Below are 23,761 nucleotides of genomic sequence, written 5' to 3'. Positions count from 1 at the left end.
ATCTTTGTTACCATTTTAACAAGAGTTACAGCTATGAAATTAAATTTTGTGTAAAGGCAATTAGATGTCATCACTGGCATCAGATGAAAAGAAATCCATATTGGGATACAAATTTTATTTCTGATCCTCTTTTACACTAGAATTGTGCTGCCTGACCAAGAACAAAGAAAAATGCCAGCTACGGTGAGCATCCTAAAGTAACACTGCACAGTTACCAGTGCTGCTAAAAAGAAATTCCTCTTTTCCTGTGTGAGGTTTGGACAATTTGAATATTCATATGAGACATCTGATCATTCAATTTTTCACATTCTGAGAAAGTGTGTGGCTTCAGGAGCCAGCCTTGGGCAAGAGCTGCTTGCCAGGCATCAGGCCACACTGAGGTGACCACATGACAAAAATTTGTTCATTTATACACATTTCACTTACGACGGATTGAAGTATTGAGTATTTGCATCACATCACCTTTTATTTGTTCTTCTACAGGTGATAAGGCTATGGAGATGGTAAAGAATCTGAGGACAAGGGGTACGAGGAAGCAGCTGAGGTCTCTGGGTGTTCTCAGCTCAGATAATGGAAGGCTGAGAGGAGGCCTGATGGCAGCTGCAGCTCCTCACGGGGAGGAGAGGGGCAGCGCTGAGCTCTGCTCTCTGTGACAGTGACAGGGCCTGAGGGAACGGCATAGAGCTGTGTGAGAGGTTAGGGACAGGTTCTGCACCAAGGGAGGTGGGCGTGGGACAGGCTGCCCAGGACAGTAGGCATGGACCCAGGCTGCTGGAGTTCAGGGAGCCTTTGGCAATGCTGTCAGACATAGGGTTTGATTTTGGTTGTCCTGTGTGAAGCTGGAGCTGGACTTGATGATCCTTGTGAGTCACTTCCAACTTGGGGTATTCGGCGATTCTGTGATTGTATACTCACTTGTGAACAATACAGAGCATTTCACCCCCTTCCCTTTACTGTAAATTTGAATAATGTTTCAGTGTCCTGCCCAGTGTTATTCTGCCAGCTCATTTTCTCAGTTGTAGCATTTTCCTCTGGAATTTGCCATAGTCAACATGATCCAGTAGAACAAATAACACTTCTGACAAGAATAAAAGAAAAGACTTCAGAATATATTCCATCTATGGCAGTGATATCTCCACATTCATTCCATGTGGTTTAGATTTAGCCTTGGGGAAGGAATTATTTCTGTGAAAGAGTTATTGTGAGGAAAAATAAAATCCTCAGATCTTAGCTATTGCAAAATAGGTTTTGCCAAACAGATTATCTCCTATTTTCCAAAGGATTTTGATGATTTTTTTGTTCAAATTCTGAAAGAAATCAATCAGAATGCTTTTGTCCTCAAGTATTTGCAAAACAAAGCTTAGTGCTCCCAGAATATTGACTTTAAATATCACAGGATTTAAAAGGCTCAGCAAAACAAAGTGATGCTTTTAAAGTTTTCTTACTTTAGCTTGAGAAGCTATTGACTGTGCTTATATAATATAATTTATGTTTTAAAAATTAGCTCTTAAAGGCATGATTCTGAAGGGGTGACAGTATGCAAGTACCAGAAAACTTTGTAAAACTGCAAAACATAATGAACAAAGCAAAAGTAGTATTACACCTGTGACTAGCAGTAGGAATCTAGAAGTTAGTGAAAGGCTGTGTTACCTTCTGTGTCATAGCTGCTAATAAGAAATTGTCTGGCACGAAATGTTGAAGTTGAGTTAGCAAAGGGTCTACAGATGAGGATGCTGCCTAAGACAGCATTAGAGGAACTGCAAAAAGAGCAATGATAAGGGAGATTGCTGTATGGAAAGCTAAAAATAGACTGAAGCTAACAGGGAAGAAATGCTTTCTTTTGATTGTACGTATCTGCAAGGTAAGTGAACTAGCCTGCATCTCCTTACTAGAAGAAGAAATTTAAAAAGTCAGGATTTATCGAGACTGTAACTGAGTAAGGCACAGCACTAGTTCTACTGCTCTGTTTGGATGATCCATCAAGTTGTGGATTAATGGTAATGAAAGCACTAATGAGATGACAGAGAAGCGTCAAAAATGTCAGTAAAGGCTCCAGTGTAATTCTTAGAAGATAGAAGCCTTTCTTGGCCTTACGGTTTCAGCTTAGAGCTATTGTATGAGACTGAAAAGCTAATGCAGGAATATTGTTTTGTTGTTTATGTAAAAAATATTGTTGTATTTTTGCTTTTCTTTATCTTGTCCTAAATGGTTTAAATGGTACTTTGGTTCTTGTCAAGCAAATTTGAAACCTAGCTGAGAAAGTTAAGTATAAAAGCAATACAACAGTATGTTTGATCTTGGACAGAAAACACAATTGAGTCTTCTTTTGTAACTCTGCCACCCATCTCATTTCCTTCCATTTAGGCCATGTGTTTATACGATGGGATCACCAATAAACAACAGAGCCCTTTTCCCATGCCAAGAACCACCCGTTGCCTTGTCAACATGGCAAGCATCAGTCCGAGCATCTGCAGGCTTTGTTGTATTGATGAGTGGTGAAAACTCAGCAGAACCAGAGCAGCTTCAAGAAGGTGAAATTTATTTTCTACAGTAGTGTTTTCAATAGTTTTATAATTGGAGATATAACTTAAGTAATGACATTATTTTTGAAAGGGTATAAAAGCACTTAAAGGACATCTACAAGTAATCTCTATGTGGGGTTGCCTATTCAAGGTCTCAGTAAGAATTAGTAAGAATTTAAGGATATTTTACAGATTTTGATTTTACTTTTTCTAAACCTAGATTTCACTTATTGTAAAATGACTTTATTTTAATCGCTTTGTAGTTGAATGTTTGACAGATAAAGTACTGAATCAGACTCTTGACAAATCCAAGCCTTGATTAATTAAACTTTTGGTTTCTGTTCTTCAGTCCAGTTGTAGCTTAGTGTGGCAAGGATTAAGAGCTGTCATTGTGTTGTATCTGTTTCCTGAAAAATATTGAATAAATGAAGAATATCAGTTCTGTACTCTGAAACTCTGGTGTTTGCTTTTTCGGTTTTGTTTTGTTTTGTTTTTAATATCGGTAGGTAACACTATCTGCAGCTGAAAGCAAGCAGGCATTTTTCTGTTTTATTGGTTACTTCATTCTTTAGACCTTTAGAAATTTTTATGGCAGTTATTGAAATAATATAAAGGATGTCTTGCCACCATTAGTTTTGAAATTGTTTGAGAAGTAGGGTCAGTATTTTCTAGAGTATGTAGTTTGGTTGCTAGACGTTTAAATATGAGGCCTGCTTTATGGAAGTGGTGCTCATTGATGTTCAGTGAGAAGTTAGGGTTTTCATGTATTTCAATAATATTAATAGTTAGAATTATCCTTCCTTAATTAGGCCTAGTTTAAGTACTGGCTGGTCTAGTGCTAGTATCGGGAGAGAAGTCCTAGATTTCTGTTTTATTCCCACTTTCCCCCTGACAAAGTAAACCAGATTCATACAGCACCACTGTGGCATTAATCAGCGTCAGTCAGTAGAGCTGCAGAAAGTGCAAGCTGTATTCAGGCTACAGACAGATGGAGAGAGCCTTAACTCTTGCACACAGAAATGGAGATAAGTTGAATGGGAACATTCTGTGGGGTGAATCCAACATCCATCTGGTGACTGTGTACACTGATTTTTTAAAGTTTTTTAAGATTAAGTCCCTAAGTAAATGTATACATCTCCCTTTGCAAAAGAGAAAGTTGTTGCTCCTTATGTTTGGACAAGGCCCACCACTTCACAGTTATATACTCTAGTTGTAAATAAATGAAATTAGGATTACAGTCCTTGTATCTTACCCATTCTGATAAAAGAAGCTCTTAGAACTCAAGGAAAGTCAGCCTCAAATGGAACTGTTTTGAAAGTCTCAGTTCTGAAGTAATATAAAATTTTAATACTTACAATAATTACAAGGCAAGATTTAACCCTTACAGCAGTTATTTTCAACCATAAAACTGTCTTCAGAGATGACTGAGAGGCCTGGGGGTAGCGAGGCCATACAACGGGATCTGGACAGACTGGAGACCTTGGCTGAAGCCAATGGGATGAGGTTTAACAAGACCAAGTGCTGGGTCCTGCACTTTGGCTACAACAACCCCAGGCGACGCTACAGGCTTAGGAAGTATTACTTTTCAGAAAGGGTGGTCAGGCACTGGAATGGACTGCCCAGGGAGGTGGTGGAGTCACCGACCCTGGGAGTATTCAAGGAAAGACTGGATGTGGTGTTGAGGGACATGGTTTAGTGGGAGCTATTGGTAATAGGTGAACAGTTGGACTGGATGATCTTTTAGGTCTTTTCCAACCATGGTGATTCTATGATTCTATGACTAACTCTTTCTACTTAATTTATTCCTGTCCTGATGAATTGCTTTGCTCAGTTTCACTCTTTTTCTAATTCAACCCTCAGGCAAAGTTTAATAGTGGTTCTTAGCTACTGCTCTAGTGAACTGACTTCTTGTGTAATCTTTCAAAACTGTTCATAGCATATAGTGATAAAATAAGTTAATTTCTCAACACTTGCAAAAAGGGGCTGATGCCTATATTTAGATAAGGTCAAAATTTTATTTAGTAGGAAACATATAGAAGCATTTGGATACTGAAAAGTAGCTTAGGCATACTTTTGATGTATATAATTTTGCTTCCTTTTGGCCAAAAAAAATTGTAGACTGAATAGTAGTTTTTTGCAAAGGTCCTGTGAAAAGTTTGTTTAATGAAGGCTTATGGAAAAGGTTAGAATTAGGTGTTTGTGGGAAAAAAAAAAAATCCCCTCTAAAGAATCAGATTTATATTTGAGAGGGGAAGAATGAATAAAACTATCCTTAATTTGAGAGCCATCAGTTTGCATTGAATTATCTAATTATTTTGGTCATAGGTAAAGCATGTTTCAAGCCTTGACTCTGCTGCTGATATATGGAAAACTGCCATGATGAGCTTCTCACTCATTTGGGCAATAGTGTTTTCCTGACATGGTATTAAGAAAGTGTTTTTGATTTCAGGCTAGGAGAACAGTTCTGCCATTCTTGTATAATTTATTTTTATTCACACTCCTGCCTTGCTGATGAGTTGTTACCTGTACGTTAGTGGTGTCTGCATAGTCTAAAGTATTATGAAAAAAATGATTCTGATGTGAATTTCTAGAAACAGAAACCTGTGGAAAATTTTTAGACAACATAAATGAGCACAGGCCAGTTAAAATCAATATTCTCTTAGATCAATTCGCTAGTTGAAAAGTCTGTATTGTGCAATAATTATTTCCTCAATAAGATTGCTTTGTGACTCTAGTTTAAAGAGTCTATTAAATATGTATAGTGGTATTAAGAGAAAAAATTAATTCTGGGGAAAACCGTTTTTAAAATGCAGTTGATGAAGTGTTGAAAATGAAATCAGTGTACCATATCATTAATGATAGGATTGGGACTTAGTGGCCCAAAGTGAGCCTGTCACCACGTGTAGAATATAAGGGTTTTTTGTTTAAATCCTTGTAGTAGTTGTAATCAGTAATTCCTGTGTCAATGTAAAGCTTCGTATATTTATTTATTTTTAATTTTCCAAAACCAATCCACTGTATATCCTAATAACTCCATGAAAGTAAGAAGTAGTATAAGAAGTCTTTAATGGAAAGGCCTATAGAGAGGAAATGATTCATTTTAGCTTCACTGTGCTAATGACATGCTGAGTGAAAGGTGTGTAGTGAGCTGGGAAGAACCAAATGCAGCATTAAATGTAGGCCCTTTCAAAGAAGTTTTGAGTTAAGCTTGACTGAAGTGAAGCAGCAAGACTGCATTTCAGTCTTTAGGTTTTTCCTTTCCCTCTCCCCAGGATGGCATTCCCAAGAACATCAAAGATTTTACTTACAGAACTACATGACACACAGGACTCTTCATTTGTCCTAATTTTGTCATGAAATAAGGCTTGTTTGATTTCTTTTAAGGTAGTAAATATTATACTCCAATAACTCTCAAAGGCTCAGCAATTAGTAACAGCCTCATTATCAGTGTGCTTATATACCACAAAAAAATAGCAAACATTTTAGAGACCTGTTCGGAATTGTAAAAAATGTACAAAATAGATGAGGAGAGAAAAGAAAGCAGTGATATTGTAAGGAATGATTTAAAAAGAAAACACAAAGTCAGGTGCTAATCTAAATGAATTCTTAATGAGTTTAGGAATCCAGATTCGCTAGGTTCATTAGTAGGCCTGTGCTGCTGAATAGGCTGTTCGATATAGATCTTTTCATTTTGCAGCTTTGCAGGGCATATTAACTTAGAATTTTGTCTTTAGAACACATCTACCAGCCTTTCAGGGAGAGTTAAATGAAAACATTTTATTTATTTTATTTATTTATTTATTTATTTATTTTTACATACAATATGCTATTGCTGTACTGCATATTTATAAAATCACACTGGCAGAACACCAAAATATATTTTAAAGAATGGAGTTCCCTAGGAAAAACAAGCATTTTAGCAGTTGTTAATTAATTTATTCTGAACAGAACTACAGGTTAGCTGAATTTTTGTTGTTTCAAATCATATTTCTAATGAATGTGTAAGCAGTTAATAAGAGAGCAGCAAGCAAGGATTATACCTATCACCTTTAAACAGAAATCTGCATTCTGCTTCATAAACCTACATCTCTAGATGTACAGATGCTTTGATTCAACACCAAGGCAAGATAAGGGCTACTCAGTGCACAGAATCCTCATTCTCCATTTGTATTTGCAGGTTTTCTACTAATTACATATAGCATTTTTTGCATTCTCTCTCCTATAAAATTATGGCTCATCCTTTCATTTGAAATGAAATGTGGCCACAGTTGCTTGAAAGATAGTGCAGTGTCACCCAAGTAGAGATGGGAACTGTTCAGGTAAGATCTGTAAGTGCTTCAAAATACTATGCATTCTTTATGTAGTACTTAAGGGAGTAAAAAACGTCAGAAGAATGCTTTTGGTAAGGCCCGTGGGGAAAAAGAGAACACTATAGGTGTGTTTGTGTGTAATACAAGGCATTTAACCACTGGATGTACTTTTTAATTTTTGTTATTATTATTTTCATTTCATTGCCGTTACATACAGAATGTGCATATATGTTTTGTCACAAGCACCTTTATATTAGTTTTTATTCATGTTCAAGAGGTAAGCATGAAATCAAAAGGCTTGGTCTGTGTGCAATTGCTCTATGTTCACATATTCCTAGTGTTTCTATCTTATGTAGATTTTGATTTCAGCTAGAAGATGTGTTTTGTTATTAGAAATATAGTGGTATAGAAACCATCACCTGCACTGTAGCTCATAGCAAAATATTTTGTTTGAGCTTTTCTCTCTTTTCCTAAGGCAAAATTAAAGAGTCTGGTACCCATGTTGATTGATCTCCAGTATGTAGCAGGAATTACAGCGTGAGAATTGACAGCTTGTCACATACTGCTCATCCCTCTGAGTCAGTGCTGAACTGATATTCAAGCATGAATGTGAGAAAGCTATATGGGAAGTTCTGCCCTTCAGATAAGATAAAAAATCTCTGCAAGTCACAAGGAGTTCCAGAAAGCTGGAGAATTCTTTATCCTGGTGCCCCAGCTAAATAGTAGTTTACTAAGCTGTGTTTTTATGTGTTTTTATGTTTTTAGTGCCAGCTATTACTTTGTATATCAAGTTCCAGGATTGTGTGGATACCTCTAATTCTTTAGAAGTAGCTGAATCGTGTTTTTCTATTAATTCATGGACATTGTTTTTGTATATTAGCACATTCCCCCTTAAATATGTAGTTTGTGACAACACAAATATAAACACCATAAAAAAAAATCTTAATACTCCATCAGGCATTATCAGACAGTGGCTCTCATGTGATTCTTCAGCTACAATAAGCTCTGCAGAACTTAAACAATTTAGTAGTTTCAAAGATGGCTGAATGCATTAGAATTCTAATAAGTAATTTCATGATTCATTGTTATTATTTCAAGTACAGTAAATAAATGGCTTTTAAGTTGTTCTTGTGGGCAATTAGAAATAGCTTGTAATTTCTTACTCTTGTTAAATATAGTCCTAAATTTTGAATAGGCTGTTTTCCAGTTTTATGTCATAGAATAGATGATAGAATAGAATACCAGGAAGGGTTTCTGTAGGTATAGAACACAGAAAAGTAAGACATCTATTCTGAAGAATTTGTGTAATTGTGAGATAGACTTGCTTTGCAGACCTGAAGAAAAAAAAAATTTTGGAAAATGAGTTTAAAATTATCTGTAAGAAAATATGTTGCCTAAAGTAATTATGTATAGGAATCTAATTGCTTTTAAATTAAGTCTGATTTTAAGGAGAGGAAATAAGCTTTTCTAATATAAGGACCAGTTGTGCTCTTCATTTCCCATGGGTGAACCCTTGTCTAACCTCTTGTTGTTCCCAAGATGTCCTTGCTTAGTTCGAAAATGTTTTCATGGTACAAAATGCTATTAACTTCATTAGAGAAGGGAATCTTCCCATTTGATCTGTACTACTTTCTCTTATCCTAGAGGTGGTGCTGTCTACAAGGAAGCCAATGGTAAGCAGAGGAAAAAGGAAGAGGAGGGGAAAGGAACAGAGTGGAGCTTGTCTTCCCAGTGTATAGTGAGGATACAAATAATGGAAAATGAAACAAACCACACCAATCTGAAGAAAATTAAAGAAAGGAAGTTGTGGGAGAAAAGAGGGAGGTGGGAGGCAACCCTACCAGTGAGAGTACTTCATGGTGGTTGCTGTAGAGAAGTGTTGTGTACATGAAGACCATTTCAATCATTGATCAGTGAACACATTATAGAGAGAGCTCACTTATTTTCCTTATAGTGTGATCTTACTTACATGGCTGAGTTAGGACCCCTTAAACAAAGTAAAATACAAAATAGAAATGCACAGACAGTGGAAGCAGTGGTCTACATCCTGAAAAGTTTGTAAGGACACAGCCTGGCAGTTTAGGGTTGGGACAGGGAAAGGCAAGGCACTGCAAGAGTGAAACTTGACTAGGAATGTGAAGAATACCAGGAAGGATTTCTGCAGGTATAGAACACTGAAAAAGAAGACATAAGAAATTGTAACCTCTGATGAGTGAGACGGGGAACTTGGCTACCGCTGACATGGAGAAGACTAACATATTCAACAACTTTTTGGCCTCAGTCTTCAGCAGTATTTGCTCGTACTATACTTCCCAAGTCTAGAAGTAGGGACTGGGGAAATTAAGTCCTATCCACCATATGATGCTCTGAGACCATGTGAGGAATTTGAATATGCACAAGTCCATTAGACCCAATAAGATGCATCCCAGAGTCTTAGGGGAACTGACAGATTAGATTGCTAAACCATTCTCCTTCATATAAGAAAAGTAATGAAGTCCCAGTGGCTGGAAAAGGAGAAGTGTAACAGCCATGTTTAAAAAGGATAAAAAGGAGGATATGTGGAGCAACCTTCAACAGACCAGTCATCTTCACATTTGCACACTGTAAGATCATGGAGCAGATCCTCCTGGAAACCATTTTAATATATACAGAAAGCATGATTGTAGACAGCCAGTATTCACAAAGTGCATATCATGTCTAGATAGTTTGGTGACCTCCTACAACTGATTGACAGCACTGGTGGACAAGGAAAGAAGAGATGATCTACCTTGACTTGTGCAAAGCCTTTGATATGGTCCCACACGAGATCCTTATCTCTAATTTGGAGAGACATGGATTTGGTGGGCCATTTGGTGGGTAAAAAATCAGCTGAGTGATTGCATCCGAAGTGTTGTGATCAGCATCTCAGTGTCCAGGTGAGACCAGCACCTCATGGGCCCATATTGGTACTGTTTAATATCTTTATTGGTGACATGGATGTAGACATGAATAGGGACAGGATGCCATCTAGAGGAATTTTGACAGGCTTGAGAGTTGGGCTTGTGCAAACCTCGTGAAGTTCAACAAGGCCAGTTTGCTGCACCTGCAGTCTCCAAACATCTGAACTAACTGGCTGATGAATGGACTTGGAGCAGCTCTGTGCAGAAGGACATGGGGGTAATGATAAATGAAAAACTCAACATGAGCTGGCAGTACATGCTTGCAGCTCAGAAAGCCAATTGTATCCTGGGCTGCATCAAAAGAAGTGTGGCTAGCAGGTTGAGCAAGATGATTGTCCCCAGGGATACCTTATTATTGTCTTCTGATGCTTTAGGGGACTCTAGAGGAAAAAATAGTGAGGATCACTATCAGGAAAAGATGTAACAGTGCCAAACTAAAAGAAGATAGATTTAAATTAGATATAAGGAAGAAATTCTTCTCTGTTGGGATGGTGAGGCACTGAACACATTCCACAGAGAAACTGGAGTTGTTCAAGATTCAGGCTGGATGGGACTTACAGAACCTGATCTAGTGGGTACAACCAGCCCATGGCTGGTGTGTGGAACTAGATAGTCTTATTGTCCTTTCTAACCCAAGATATTCTGTGAGACTGTGTTCATGCCAGTGTGTGTAATTCAGTTGTTCAAGGGAAGACCACTGTTAGAAAAACATTAAAATGACTGCAAAATATATGAGACTGGGAAAACAGAAGGGAGGCTGTATGTTAGTTGTTCTTCTTTTATTCAGGAAACTCAAGTTTAGATAAATCTGGAAACACACATCAAGAAAACCTAATTTCCAGTGTTTGGTACCTGAATTCTTTTTCAGGGCTTGCTCTGCCTCTGAATATCATGTTTGTTGCCAGTCCATGTAAATTTGTGAATGCAGTACGTACTGTTCTTCTTTCTGGATTGCAAACTGATTTTGACATTCTTTTCAAATTAGCACCCCTTTTTCTTACAAACAAAAACCAAAATCCTTTGTGGTCTTGCTTGCTCCAGCCTGTCTTGCTACACTTATTTGTCTCTGTGTTCCTCTCCCTCTGTTTGTGTAGCAAAGACATCCTTCCTTTAGTTTTAGATAGTGTCTTCACTGTTGTGAGTCTTCTCCGTTACTTCTTCTGCCACCTTGAACAATGTTTCTGTGACTGCCTTTTAACTTTCATTTTTGTTTCAGAACTCCACTGGAAATGCATTAGTTTTTCCTCATTTTTTTCCCTCCTCCTTTGCTGTCATTTAAAGGTTTTACTGCTAACATAACTCTTAATGCATTGCATAACAAAACTACAGAAAGTGAAGTTGTATAGACTACCTCTTGTACCTATTTAAGTTGAAAGTAAAGTTGCTGCTGTCTTGAATATGAGCAGGCTTGGGCCCTCAGCAAAATTTTATATAAATGAAACTCCATATTATACTACTACTTGAGAGTCTGTTTTTTCAAAACAGTAAATTGTACTGTTCTGGGCCATGTCTTTTGCTCAAAATGGAACTCGCTTTTGTTGGCTCATTCCTAGCTTTGGTAAGGGGTTTTTTTGTTTTTTGTTTTTTTTTTAAAGAGGAGATTTTGGTAAAAACAGTTATCTTCTTTGTTTCAAATATATTTGGAGCAAATAAGTTCCTTTTGCTCACATACTGTTGTGAGGTTAAGAAAATTACAGGAGTAATGTATGTTCCACTGACAATACCAATCAAAGCTTTTTGATGGTAGTGGTAGATGTTGCCAAAGTGGAATAGAGTGGAACAGTGTAAGTGGTTGCTGCTGCATATAAAAGGCAGAGGCTTTTTGTGGCAGACAAAGAAAGATGAATCCTCAGCCTCTTACAAGACATTATAAACATTATACTAAATTGGAGGTAGCAAAATTTGTTGAGGCTGAGCAGTAAGGTTTTTTAACTTGTCCTTTCTTTGCACAACTTGACCTTCTAGTGTCATTAGGTAAGGAGATAATTATACCCCTATGCCTTGTGGTAGCTACTTGATTATTTTCAACCTCCGCATCTTTTTTTTTTTTTCCTGTTGATAGTGTTCCATATCCCTGCTTAGAACATTGTTGCAAGTATTAATGTTTTCTTAAAATAAGTGAAGTTTGTTTGTTTCCACAGTTTCCATGGGCACACGTAATTGCGCATGATTCGGTAGGCTAGGCTCTTTCCAAGAGTAATTAACCTATTAGTATGGGGTATCAACAGTACTTCTGCCCACAAATGGGTACTTAAATGTGACTCTTATGCTGTTCTCTTTTTAGAGGCGCAGATGTAAACCTAAGCAGTATTTAGGTTAATGAAAGGTAGGCTGCCCCAAAATATCTTGAAGTTTGTTCACACGTGTTTGCATATATAGTCAGCATATAAGATACTCTCTGTCTTCCATCACTGTGTTCCTATACCATTAAGTCTTATCTTTTTACCTTCTATTGGATTTTCTAATCTTGTTATAGCAGTTCCTGGATTATCATGGCCTGAAAACTGATTTTGGCAATATTCTATCTGATTCTGAGCTTTAATTTCTAGCACATCTATATCTCAGATTGCCAAGTCTGATCCATAAGCTAGTGTTGTTTGTTAAAACTTATCTGTCAGTTTGGTACTGACAGAACACAAAGAAAAGGGTTTGTAATCTTTCTAATGTCATATAGACAAGACAAAAGTGTAAGGAAGTGATCCAGAGTTGACAGAATTAAATGTTAATCTCTCGTGACTGAAGATGCTATTAGATTTCACATCTGATACAATTATTGGGCAGTAACACTGCTTTCCTTGCATTAATAACATCTCAGTAACTATAGATTTTTTTACAGCTGAAGATATCAGCAGATAGAGGAATGTTAAAGTCTTAAGTATAGAATCATCAAATCAAAGAATCACTAAGGTTGAGTGATCATCCAAGATCATCCAGTACGAACATCCACCTATCACCAATAGTTCTCACTAACCCAAGTCCCTCAACATATCTAAACATTCCTTGAACACCTCCAGGGTCGGTGACTCCACCACCTCCCTGGGCAGCCCATTCCAGTACCTGATAACTCTTTTGGAAAAGTAGTATCTCCTAGCATCCAGCCTAAATCTCCCCTGGAGCAATTTGAAGCCATTCCCTCTACTCCTATCTCTATTTACATGGGTGAAGAGACTGACCCCCAGTTCACTACAACCTCCATTCAGGTAGTCATAGAAAGCAGCAAGGTCTGCCCTGAGCCTCCTCTTCTGCGGACTAAACAATCCCAGCTCTGTCAGCCACTACTCATAAGACCCGTGCTGCAGATCCTTCACCAGTTTTGTTGCCCTTCTTTGGACACTCTCTAGGGCCTCAATGTCTTTCTTGCAGTGAGGGACCTAAAACTGAACACAGCACTCAAGGTGCAGCCTCACCAGTGCTGAGTACAGATACAAGTAAACGATACTGAATCCATGATGGTTACATGACTCCTCTTACACAGCTTAGTGTTAGATTTTTTTTCTCTTCTTCAACAAAAATACGAGGACATAAGGTGAGAGATACAACCCAAAATCTCAAGTACACAAAAATATCAAGTACTGACTGGGTGCTGTGACTGATGAATCTGCACAAATGTTCCTTTTATTCACAGGTATCATGAGCTGGTACTACTATGTAACTATGCCAATGCCAGCATCCACCTTCACTATTGCTGTGGGGTGCTGGCAGGAGGTCAAACAGCAATGCTTCACGGCTGGTATCCACACAGAAGATGAGTTTTCCATGCCATTTTCACAAGCTGATCTCAGGTTGGTGTTTGGAATATTGTTGAAAAGTGACATTTTACTCCACGGTGACATTTTCTCCATAATGAAAATAAGCCATTTCAGTACAGGAATCAAAACAGAATTTGTTTCATCTTACTAAAAAAATCATGGCAGGGAAATAATTCCCAAGGGTTTTTTTCATGGGTAAGGGTGTGGTTCTTTTTATGTAAAAACAGTTTCATGAGCAATAGCACTAATCCTAGCATTCTCTGGATTTGCATCTCACATCCTGTGGTGTTTAATGCCCTGCTGCAAGACTACCAGATTCTCCAGTTTTTATTACAGTCTCTTGCTGTATGGTCCTCAGTGCTACTTACCTTGGTACATCCTGGATATCTAGTGCCCACTAGTGCCATAGTTCCTAGCAAATGCAAGCCCCTACTTGTCCTTTCTTTTACAGTCTCATTGCAGAGTTAGAGCTGGCGTGTGCAGTTGTTTGCCTAGATTGGTGTGTAATGTTACGGTGGTTCTGTGAAAGAATTTTGGACATTCGTTCAGTTCAATGAAAAATAGGCTGTTGTCCAGTAAATGCAGTGGCTACTTTGCTATCTTTCACAAAGCCTGTAGAAATGTAATTATTTTGGATACATCTATCTCTCTTTTCAATCTAGTAAAAAAGATTCACTGCATTTAAATTATTACAGGGTTGTCTGTCTGTTTAGATATTTATAAACATTAGTGAGATCTTCCCTCAGTCTTCTTTTTGCCAGGCTGAAAAGACCCAAATTACTCAGCCTTTCCTCTAAAGGGAGATCCTCCAGGCCCTTTATCATCTCTGTGGCACTCTCCTTGTTCTTGGAGATTGCTGTGAATGAACATTATAATGTCATACAGTCCTTCCAATGACAACTGAAGTTAAAAATTAATCTTCTGGAGCACCAAAGCTTGATTTCACATGTATTCACCCTAGTTAACAGAAGTCTCAGACATAGCTTAAAAAAAACCCAAACAAACGAACAAAAAAAAAAAAACCCTTACTCATAAGATATCTGTTTTAGGGCTAATACTGTGTTAGCATTAAGACTGTGGAACTCCTTACCATTTTGATAAGAGTTGGTGAGGATTTGGAAACTGTGGACGTAATTCCTAGAATTTAAAATTAAAGACTCTGATGACTTGCAGCTTAGCTAATTTTGTTTTTAAAAAATCCTAATAAATCTTGGGAATAGGAACTTTTATGTTTTGTCTAACATCAGTAACACATGCCTATTCAAGCTTTGAAGCAGTTTATACATATTATAAAGCTTTTAGAAATTATTTTCTGTTTATTCCTCTGCTATTTATTTGTTTGTTATATGACTGTTGTACAGAAGTACTCCGTAACTGTAACTATGTAACCATGTAACTGTTTCTCAAATGTACAGGATATTCGGTGATTGATTTGATGCAGGATATTAATCTGACAGTTTGTTTAATTTTTATTTTTTGAAAACTTTGGGAAAATGGGATTTTCTTTATCTTTCTGTAGCAAAAAATACTGTAAGTTCTAACCAGTGTGATGGTCATTTGTTTTTGTTGAATGAATTGAAATCTGCAACAAGTGATCTTTAGAAGAAAAAACTAACCCAAAAAGATTTTTTTAAAAAAGCACATTTGGGAGTTAGCACAGCAATTACTCACTGTTTATTTAAATCATTAAGACTAAGTAACCAAACCTGTAGCAGAGGTTTCTAGAAAGGATATGAAATTGGTATCAAGCAGATTTTAAAGTAGTGTCTCAGGAATGATAAAGGGTATAGACTCTTGAGCAGCAGGAAGAAGGATCTCCAAAAATAAATTACTTGAATGTTTAATATAATTTATGTTCAGGCACTAGCAAGCTTGGTGTGAGGAGACTGCATCAAAATAGTAAATGGAGCTAGAATGTAAAATAAGTTTCCTATCTCCATAAGGACTAATTGGCAAATGTTAAGAGAATTGAGCTGCTAGCTTTTATGTTCCTGTTTAATCTCAACTCTGACAATTAAATACAAATTTATATTCTTTTAGAGCAAAAATATTCTTGTTTAGACAACTCTTGGAAAAAAAATAAAGGTGTTTAATGGTAGATAGAGTTTTTCTGCTTATGTAATAAAAATCTACTTCTTTTACACAAGGTGTTTGTTTCACACTTAGAAATTTTGGCACTTCCGAGAAGCATACTCTCTTCTACATCTTATCATTTGTTTTTGTGTATCAGCACTCACATGGAGTGAATTTTTACTTTTACACTCTTTCAAATATAAATGCTTTTTGGTGATGCTTGGTTCAGTAAGTGTTTTGTCTGTCAAAGCATAGTAGAACCAGCTTCTTGAAGCTGAAATCTGATACCCAGGAGAGGCTCTGCCCTGTAGAGAAGACAAGTTAGCAGGTGAAAACATGAAGCTGATGTCTGCTCAGATACAAGTCTATTTGGACAGATAAAGGTGTATGACTCAGTTTTAGGAAGGATTACATTTATTCATCTTTCTAGCCCCAACTTTGAATATTCTGTAAGAGTAACTTATTATTATGTTGCTACTAATGTGATAGTTGTGTTGATCAGACTGAATTGATACCTACTTTTTTTTTCATTTAAGGAAAAAAAAAACAGTAAAAGCTCATGGGGATTTTTTTTTTTTAACAAAAAATAACAACAACAGAAAAAAATTTTATTATAGTTGCATGTAATAAGGGAGTAAAAAAATTTTTGGATCATAATTTAAGTAGGAATTCTCTGAATTAAGAAGCATTCTTGTATCATTACTTAGTTTTTAAGTTTTTTTATTCATGTTTATTATAAAAGCAAGGTTTGGCTATTTTTTCTTTTTGAGTTCTAAGTAACTGCTAAGTATCTGCTCTATTCAGATGTGTAATCTTTTTTCACAGTGCTAAACATGGGTGAATGGTATAAGAAGGTTAAATGAGGTGGATGTTGTGAACTAACTGTATCATTCTGGTGTCTGGAAAATGTCTGTATGTTAGTATATTCAATTGTGTATTTCTGTGTCACATTAAACTATTTTTTTGTTGTTACTGTCAGATGGCATAAAGAAAGCTGTGGTCATGTGGAATATCCCTGCCGTTTCCAAAATCCTGCTGCCATGTTGCAAAGAGTCATTCCCTATAGAGTCTTTGCTCCCTTGTGCCTCATGGAATGCTGTGAAGAACATTTACTTCAGCTTATTCCTCAGTGCCTTTCAGCTGCTTACTCCACACTGGGCACCCATCCCTTTTCCAGGCTTGATGTTTTGATAGTTCCTTCAAACTTTTCCAGTCTGGGAATGGCTAGGTAAAGAATGCTTTTACTGTCTTACCTCATTCTGTATTTTGTTAGATTCCGTTTTATCATCTAATTAATAGAGTAAAATTGCTGTAATATAAAACTGTTTTATTAAATCAATTTAAAAATGCTAGTTGTTACTAGCTGGGTTTTGCTTAGTAGATTTACTTGCGTACTTTGTGCTGAGATCTTTAATTTCAGTGTTGTAAAGACTTGGGAAGTAAAATATAAGTTATAACACGTGTGTCTGAATTTCTGCTTTGCAAAACTGAAGTTTTTTTAAAATTCTATTAATTGCAGTACTTGATGCTAATATAATTTTGTGTTTGTTGTTGTTGTTGATGACTTTATCATTATGTCCTGACAGAACATGTTAAAATTCAGATATGTAGTTTATTTATAAGTCTTTTTTGGTTTAAGATTTTCTAGTCAGGCACTGGGCTTTGGAAGCTGAGGAGGGTGAACTATTAAGTATTCATGTAATTGTGGAAAATAAAAGGCTTAATTAAATATTATTATTTTGACAGTACAATTTCCAGTTGTACAATAACAGAAGAATTTTAGCTCTAGTACTAGTACAGCAACACCTAGCAATTAAAATTTCCCATTTATTTTTTAATTTTCTTAAAAATATTTAAGTTGCTTATCAGATAGCATTTGCTAATAGCAGAGAATAAAATGCTATTTGTTTTACTGTTTCCTAGTACCAACACTAAACTAGAAGGTGTATATATTATAGAGTAAAACATACGAAGATGAAGGCTAAAGGAGAACTACAAGGGTTGCTCCGAAAGTAAAACATCCTATTTTATAACACTGGCCGACAACATTCCAGGCAGAAGTTGGTCATATGGCAGTAGAGATTTCTACCACTGTTCCATTACATTTTGTTGCCATGTGACAGATGGCAGTAGAGGGGCAGTCTGACAATACGGTGTCTGATAAATTGTACAACTTATCAAATATGAAAATTTCTGTTTCATGCTAGGTGTTTTGATTTTCCTTTCTGTAGATTTCTGTATTCAGCTTTCATCTTGCAATCACCCTCAGGGATAAAAAAAAAAAAAAAATTGCTGTCATGTAATAATAGTGCATAGTTTTTGTTGTAGGTTTACTTTTTTAATGACTATAAAGTTTAAGAATCCAACATTCAATGATTCTCTTCTTTTTCACATCAGGCTCATATCTGCAGATAACTTGAATATGTTACTGAGTTTTCAGTGATAGGTTTTTGCTTAATAGACTCATAAATTAAAGCATGAAACAGACTCCTTGTTGCTTTGGTCACCTACCACAGATTATATTTGATTTGGACATATGTGTGATGTTGAGTACCATGTTCTTGAAGCTGTATGAAGTTGAGAGAGCTGCTCAGTAACTTCTTCTGACTTCATAGACATGGTTCACAAAGATTGACGTGTGTCCTTTCCAGTCATTTCTGTTAGTGAGAAAAAGGCTACACATTTCACTTAACTGTATGATGAGAGCAATGATCAGTGGAACTATGAGGGACACAGGATGTACACACAGAAAAAGAAAAAAAAAAAAAAGTAAAAGGAGTGAGAGATGTGTAGGCCAAAATGATAATATTGTATAGGAACAATCTTCAAGATTCTGTTCTTGGTATGTTTCTGCTCTTTGGGAAGATGGCAATGCTTCCCCTGCATATACCTTTCCCAAAATTTGTAGGGAAAAGATGCCTGGAGGATGTTCTGTTGGAAAACCATCTGTGGTTATCTGAATCCATGTATTTGGAATTTGTAATAATGCTTTCTTTGTGGAGGAGATGAGAAAACCTCTGTGTATATTTCCTTATGCTTCCTCTAATGACTGTTCATTCCAAATGATCCCTATCACTAAATGTAAGTAGAGGATGAAAGAAGGAGAATGCATACTTCCTGATGCATTTCATTCATCAGTTCATCAAGCCAAGCACATTCAAATTTTTTTAAATCGAAATAAAATAATAAGTTATTTAAATGTCAAGTTGTTTGGACAGCAAAGGGAGTTATTATGTGACTCATAAGAGCTCGCTTGTTCTTGTTTCATGTGATATATTTTTTTCAGAGATTCTTTGCATAAAGCAGCTACTTACATGGTTATTCCTGCCCATGCAATGATAATTACATGCATGGCTTCATTTAAGACTAAGTTGTGTGCAAAACCATGCCCAAACCCACATTATTAAAAAAAAAAAAAAAAAAAAAAAAAAAAAAAGTTTGCTGTTTTCTTGGGTTAGAAAAGGTACCATTTACCTTTTTATCTTCAAGTTTGTCTCTAACAGTATAACATAACACAGCATGCTAGCACAGAGGGACTACCATTTTGAGAATTCTAATTGTATTCCTGCCTGCTAGGAAAGGTAGCAATCATAAATTTTAGTCATCACCTTAAGTATCAGGGCTTTAGAGCATTTAGCACTTTCTTTGTCTGTTCCTCATTAGCCATACTTATTGTGTTCTTATATCCCAAAATAATTTCTTTTTCTTAGTGGGGTGTTTCCTCAGCATTTTATGGTGGTTTAAAATGATCATAGTTCTTGCATGGAGTGACCTAATTAGGTGTTTTAAGCTGTCTATTCTAGCAGCTGATACTGTGAGACAGTTGCATTTCCCTTGAAGTCTGACTTTATGGGAAAAATTCTGCTTGAAAACATGTACATTTTACTTATGTTTTCTCTACATCTCTTCCTGTCTTTTAAAATTTGCCTTTAATTTTTGTATGGAAACAAAATCTTGATTGCATATAATAATTGCCATCATTATTTCTTGCTTCCTGCATATCTTTGAAGTTGGAAAACTTAATTTTGCATACCTTCTTGATATCATGATATTTTAGTTCAAGTGACTCTGTATAGCTTCCCAGAAATTTCATGCTAGTAGAAGAAGAATGTGATCCAGATAGTTTTGTTGATATGTTATTAAAAAAAAAAAAAGAAGAAAAGAAAGAAAAAAGCATTTTGGATCAAATTTAAACAGCTTAAAATCTAGAAATTCAGTGCTTTTTGCAGAACTTTGAGAACAGCACAAATGCCTAACAGCATCTTATTTCTGATTTTAAGTTCTCTTTTCACAAGGTAGAGAACTGGAGGAAAAAGGAGTAGGAATCATATGAGGCTGCAAAGATTATAGAGCTCCTAATTAGAATGTGCAGGGAAAAGATCATAGAATCATAGAATGGCCTGGGTTGAAAAGGACCACAATGATCATCTAGCTTCAAGTCCCCTGCCATGTGCATGATCACCAAGCACTAGATCAGGCTGCCCAGAGCCACATCCAGCCTGAATGCCTCCAGGGATTCACAGGGGCATCCACAGCCTCCTTGGGCAACCTGTTCCAGTGCATCTCCACCCTCTGTGTGAAAAACTTCCTTCTAATATCTAATCTGAAGCTCCCCTTCTAATATCTAATCTGAACCTCCTCTGTCTTAGTTCAAAACCATTCCTCCTTGTCCTATCACAATTCATCCTCATAAACAGTCGTACCACCTCCTTAACTTCCTTTCATTTTGCCAGAACCTACAGAGATTCTAAATTCCTTGTTCTTTTTCATTCCATGAGGAAGGGCAGTCTTCCATATATAGACTTCAATATTTTTGCCTCCTGAGCTTGTGTTTGAATCTTGACCCTCTTGCATTGTTTAATTGTGTGAGTCTTCTCTTTTCTTGGAAGTCATTATTCCTTCCTTGCTAACCATGGAGGGCCTTTCACAGTCACTAATCTTTTGCATTTCTAGGCCTTTAGAAACTACTTTCCATTTTTCTACTTTTTCATGACAAATTCACTGATGCTTATTTTACTCCGTTGAGATTTGCGGACCTTTATTTTCTTTTTTTATGGACAATGGACTTCAAGAATTCTTTCTTTTTGCTGGCAGCATACATAATTTAAATAACATAGTTTTACTACTCTTTGTGTTTGACTTTGAAAACTTGCAAGTTAAAAAAATGTGTAGACCAAGCACTGTGTATTTTAGTTAGTCACTTCACATATCTGTGAGAGCTATGAATATGATGAAAAATATCTTCTTTGGTACATACCTGGCTCTTGTGATTTTCCATAAGAACTAGTAGTAACTGCTGAAAACAAACTAGTGGGATAGAGGGATCTTTGGGCTTAGCAATATGGTTGTTATTACAGAAAATAACTTATAATGAGATACCAATATTTTCAAAAAAGGATGCCAATTTTAGGCTATTTGAAACCTGAGCTCTGAAATTAGTGGCCTTATTTTTAAATGTGCTGGACATTCTTGAAAACCAAATGGTGTTTGATGACAGAAATATAGAGGGTTGTTGGGAGAGCTGTAGATGATGTCAGTTTATATTGCTGGCTAACTGAGGATTTGGCAACCCAGTAGATAATAAAGATCTTAGTTTCTTTTCTCTGTCATGTATGTGGTCCTTGATGGTATTTCAAGAGAAAGAAGATCCCTTTCTTCAAAGCATAACATCTCAGCAGAACTCTCGAGTCTTTCCAGGCCATGTCAGTAGGGATGTTAACTTTTTAAAATGAAGAGAAAAAAAATACAAAACAGAACAGAACAGAGCAAAACAGCAACAGAAAACAGCAAATCTAACCAAGCGGACTCTCTGATCTGCGTGCCTGCAGTCATCATTTATCCAATCTGTATGTCTGCAGTGTTCCAATAACAACTGGTGAGTCTGTAGTAAAAACAGCCAGGACTCTTGGAAACCATCCAAATGTCAAACCTAGTACTGTTCAGCCTTACAGAATTATGACTGACCAAAAGGCTCTAGATGCCTTTTGTGAGAGTATACGTTTACATAAACTTTTGGGCGGTCATTATTGGCAGTTGTGGTAGTTTAGGGAAATATTTGCAAGAGTAAAACTTAAATGTGAACACTCCTTGGTCTGTCCAGCCTAGTCAGAAATAACTACAAACAAAAGTTCAAGTAAAAAGAGTAGTAGTATGATGTCTGGAGAAAGCAAAATGGATAGTGAATGTATTTTTGTTTCATTATGTAAGAAATTTTTTCTTACTTTTTGTTTGTGTTTGGTGGGATCCCCTTTCTCAAAAGGCTGCAGCTTGCCTGGTAATTTAATCCTTGATCCTGCAAATAATTTTGCATGTCCTCAAGTTTACATGCAAGAATCCTTTATGTTTTGATCAAAAATCATACTTATATGTTGATGTATTTTTTTTTGCCAGGATTATGACTTCATTAAAGTCATTGAAGTTCGTAAGTGAAATTTGACTTAATGATGTAGGCAACTTTAATGTGATTTGAATTTTTAAAGAATAGTTTCTTGAGCTTATACTTAGAAATATTTGCAAGTAGTAGTGCTTTGGTATACTCTCACTTCTTTTTTAATAGAATTTGAAATCCATTGTAGCATCCACCTAGAAGGAAAAAGTATCACTCCTTCTTGTGTTTCTGTGATGAAAAATCAAGCAGGATATTGGGTTGAAAATAACAAATAGTCTATTCATCAATGCAAACAAAAGTGCTGAAGCAGAACTGAACACAAACTATTTTTAATCTTAATTTCTGTATTTTTTTCATGTCAGGTGACCACTTAGGCTGAATTCATGAAGAAAGGATGCAAATTACCTTATTTTTTCCCAGATGCAGTTTTTTCAGTTAGCATTTTTTTTCTTTGGAAAATTATATGTTTTGTAAAATCATGTGTAATTGTTTGTTTTAATATTGTGGAAATAATCCATGAAGTCCATATTGGCTAGTACAAAGACTATCATAGAAAGTTGTAACTACAGGAATTCATTTTAATTTATATGATGTTCCTTTTGAGGAAATTGTTATGCACTTTTTAAATATAAGTATGTATATATTTCATACTGGTATGTATATACATGTATACATACAAGTAACTTTGGATATCTTTTTAATTTACACAATCTAATAGGTTGATGAAATAGTATTTGAGGCTGTAAAGGATAAAAATTGACTTTAACTCATTTCACCATCCTTCTTAGAATGCTATATCAACAGCTGTTTTATGCTTAAATGCTTAAGAGAGGTTATTCAAATACTGGCTTGCAAGTTACAGTTCAGATGATGTCTTTTGTTCACTGTGACATCTGTGCAGTACTGTCATTTTCTTTCTGGTAGCAAAGGCGTAAAACAGAAAGCAACTTAGAAGACTTCTAAACATACGGAAGCAGCTACAGGGCTTTAAGGCAGATCAAAACATTTCTCTGGTTCCAGTATGGGTTTTTTACAGCAGTAGCCAGATGAGAAAATGTAAATTTCATCTTCTGAAACTAAATTTTGAATTGAAATAAAATTTCAACCGATTGCAACCTTACTACAGTCAACAGTCTGTACTAGACCTGTCGTACGTGCGTAATTAGTCATCACTGGATGCTAATCAGGTCTAAACTGGATCCACACACAATTTAGTTGCTCATGTATTAAAACGGTCTATATCAGTTTTGATTTCTTTGCCTTTTAGCTGTAAGATTGCTGCCTCTCTGTGGACACAAGAGTGTAGAATTCGAGTTTACAGTATTGAATCACTCTTGTCTTTAAAGAGGTTTATTAAGTCACCCATTCTCTCTTGTATCTGGTTGGAAGACTAACTTGAGAACCTTACTAGTCTAGAAAGAGGCTTGTACCAAATCTGAGTGGTTAAATTGTGAACGGTACTATTTGCTCATCTGTTTTGATAAGTATCTGTGCTGATATTTAACTGTCTTGAGGTAACTGAGTCTGAATTATCTACAAAGACTATCTTGGATTTCTATTGTACAGGCCATTTGCTGGCCAGTCATTAGTGGCACTCTCCATGACTCTGTACTGTGACCGTTTTTGTTTAACATTGTTGTCAGCAATGTGGCTGAGGGTATCCAGTGCACCCTCAGCATATTTGCAGATACCCAGTTAGTCAGGACTGTATACTCTTGAGCTCAGAAAGGCTTTGAAAGGGATCTGAATAGGCTAGATTGATAGGCTGACTCTAATCACT

At 36.3% G+C, this 23,761-nt stretch overlaps 1 protein-coding gene across 1 annotated transcript in view; it reads left to right on the top strand.

Moving 5' to 3' along the window:
• The window catches only part of AOPEP (aminopeptidase O (putative)), a 175,978-nt gene that overhangs the window by 18,417 nt on the left and 133,800 nt on the right, over window positions 1-23,761 (top strand). Inside the window, exons 3-5 of the mRNA XM_090131202.1 lie at window positions 2,365-2,531; window positions 13,397-13,553; window positions 16,573-16,821. Coding sequence (XP_089987328.1) covers window positions 2,365-2,531; window positions 13,397-13,553; window positions 16,573-16,821 — 573 coding nt within the window. The remainder of the gene's footprint in view (window positions 1-2,364; window positions 2,532-13,396; window positions 13,554-16,572; window positions 16,822-23,761) is intronic.

Source organism: Phasianus colchicus, chromosome Z, assembly GCF_987193195.1.
Source record: "Phasianus colchicus chromosome Z, bPhaCol1.hap1.1, whole genome shotgun sequence".
Lineage (NCBI taxonomy): Eukaryota > Metazoa > Chordata > Aves > Galliformes > Phasianidae > Phasianus > Phasianus colchicus.
This window is presented reverse-complemented; position numbering and strand designations above follow the sequence as displayed.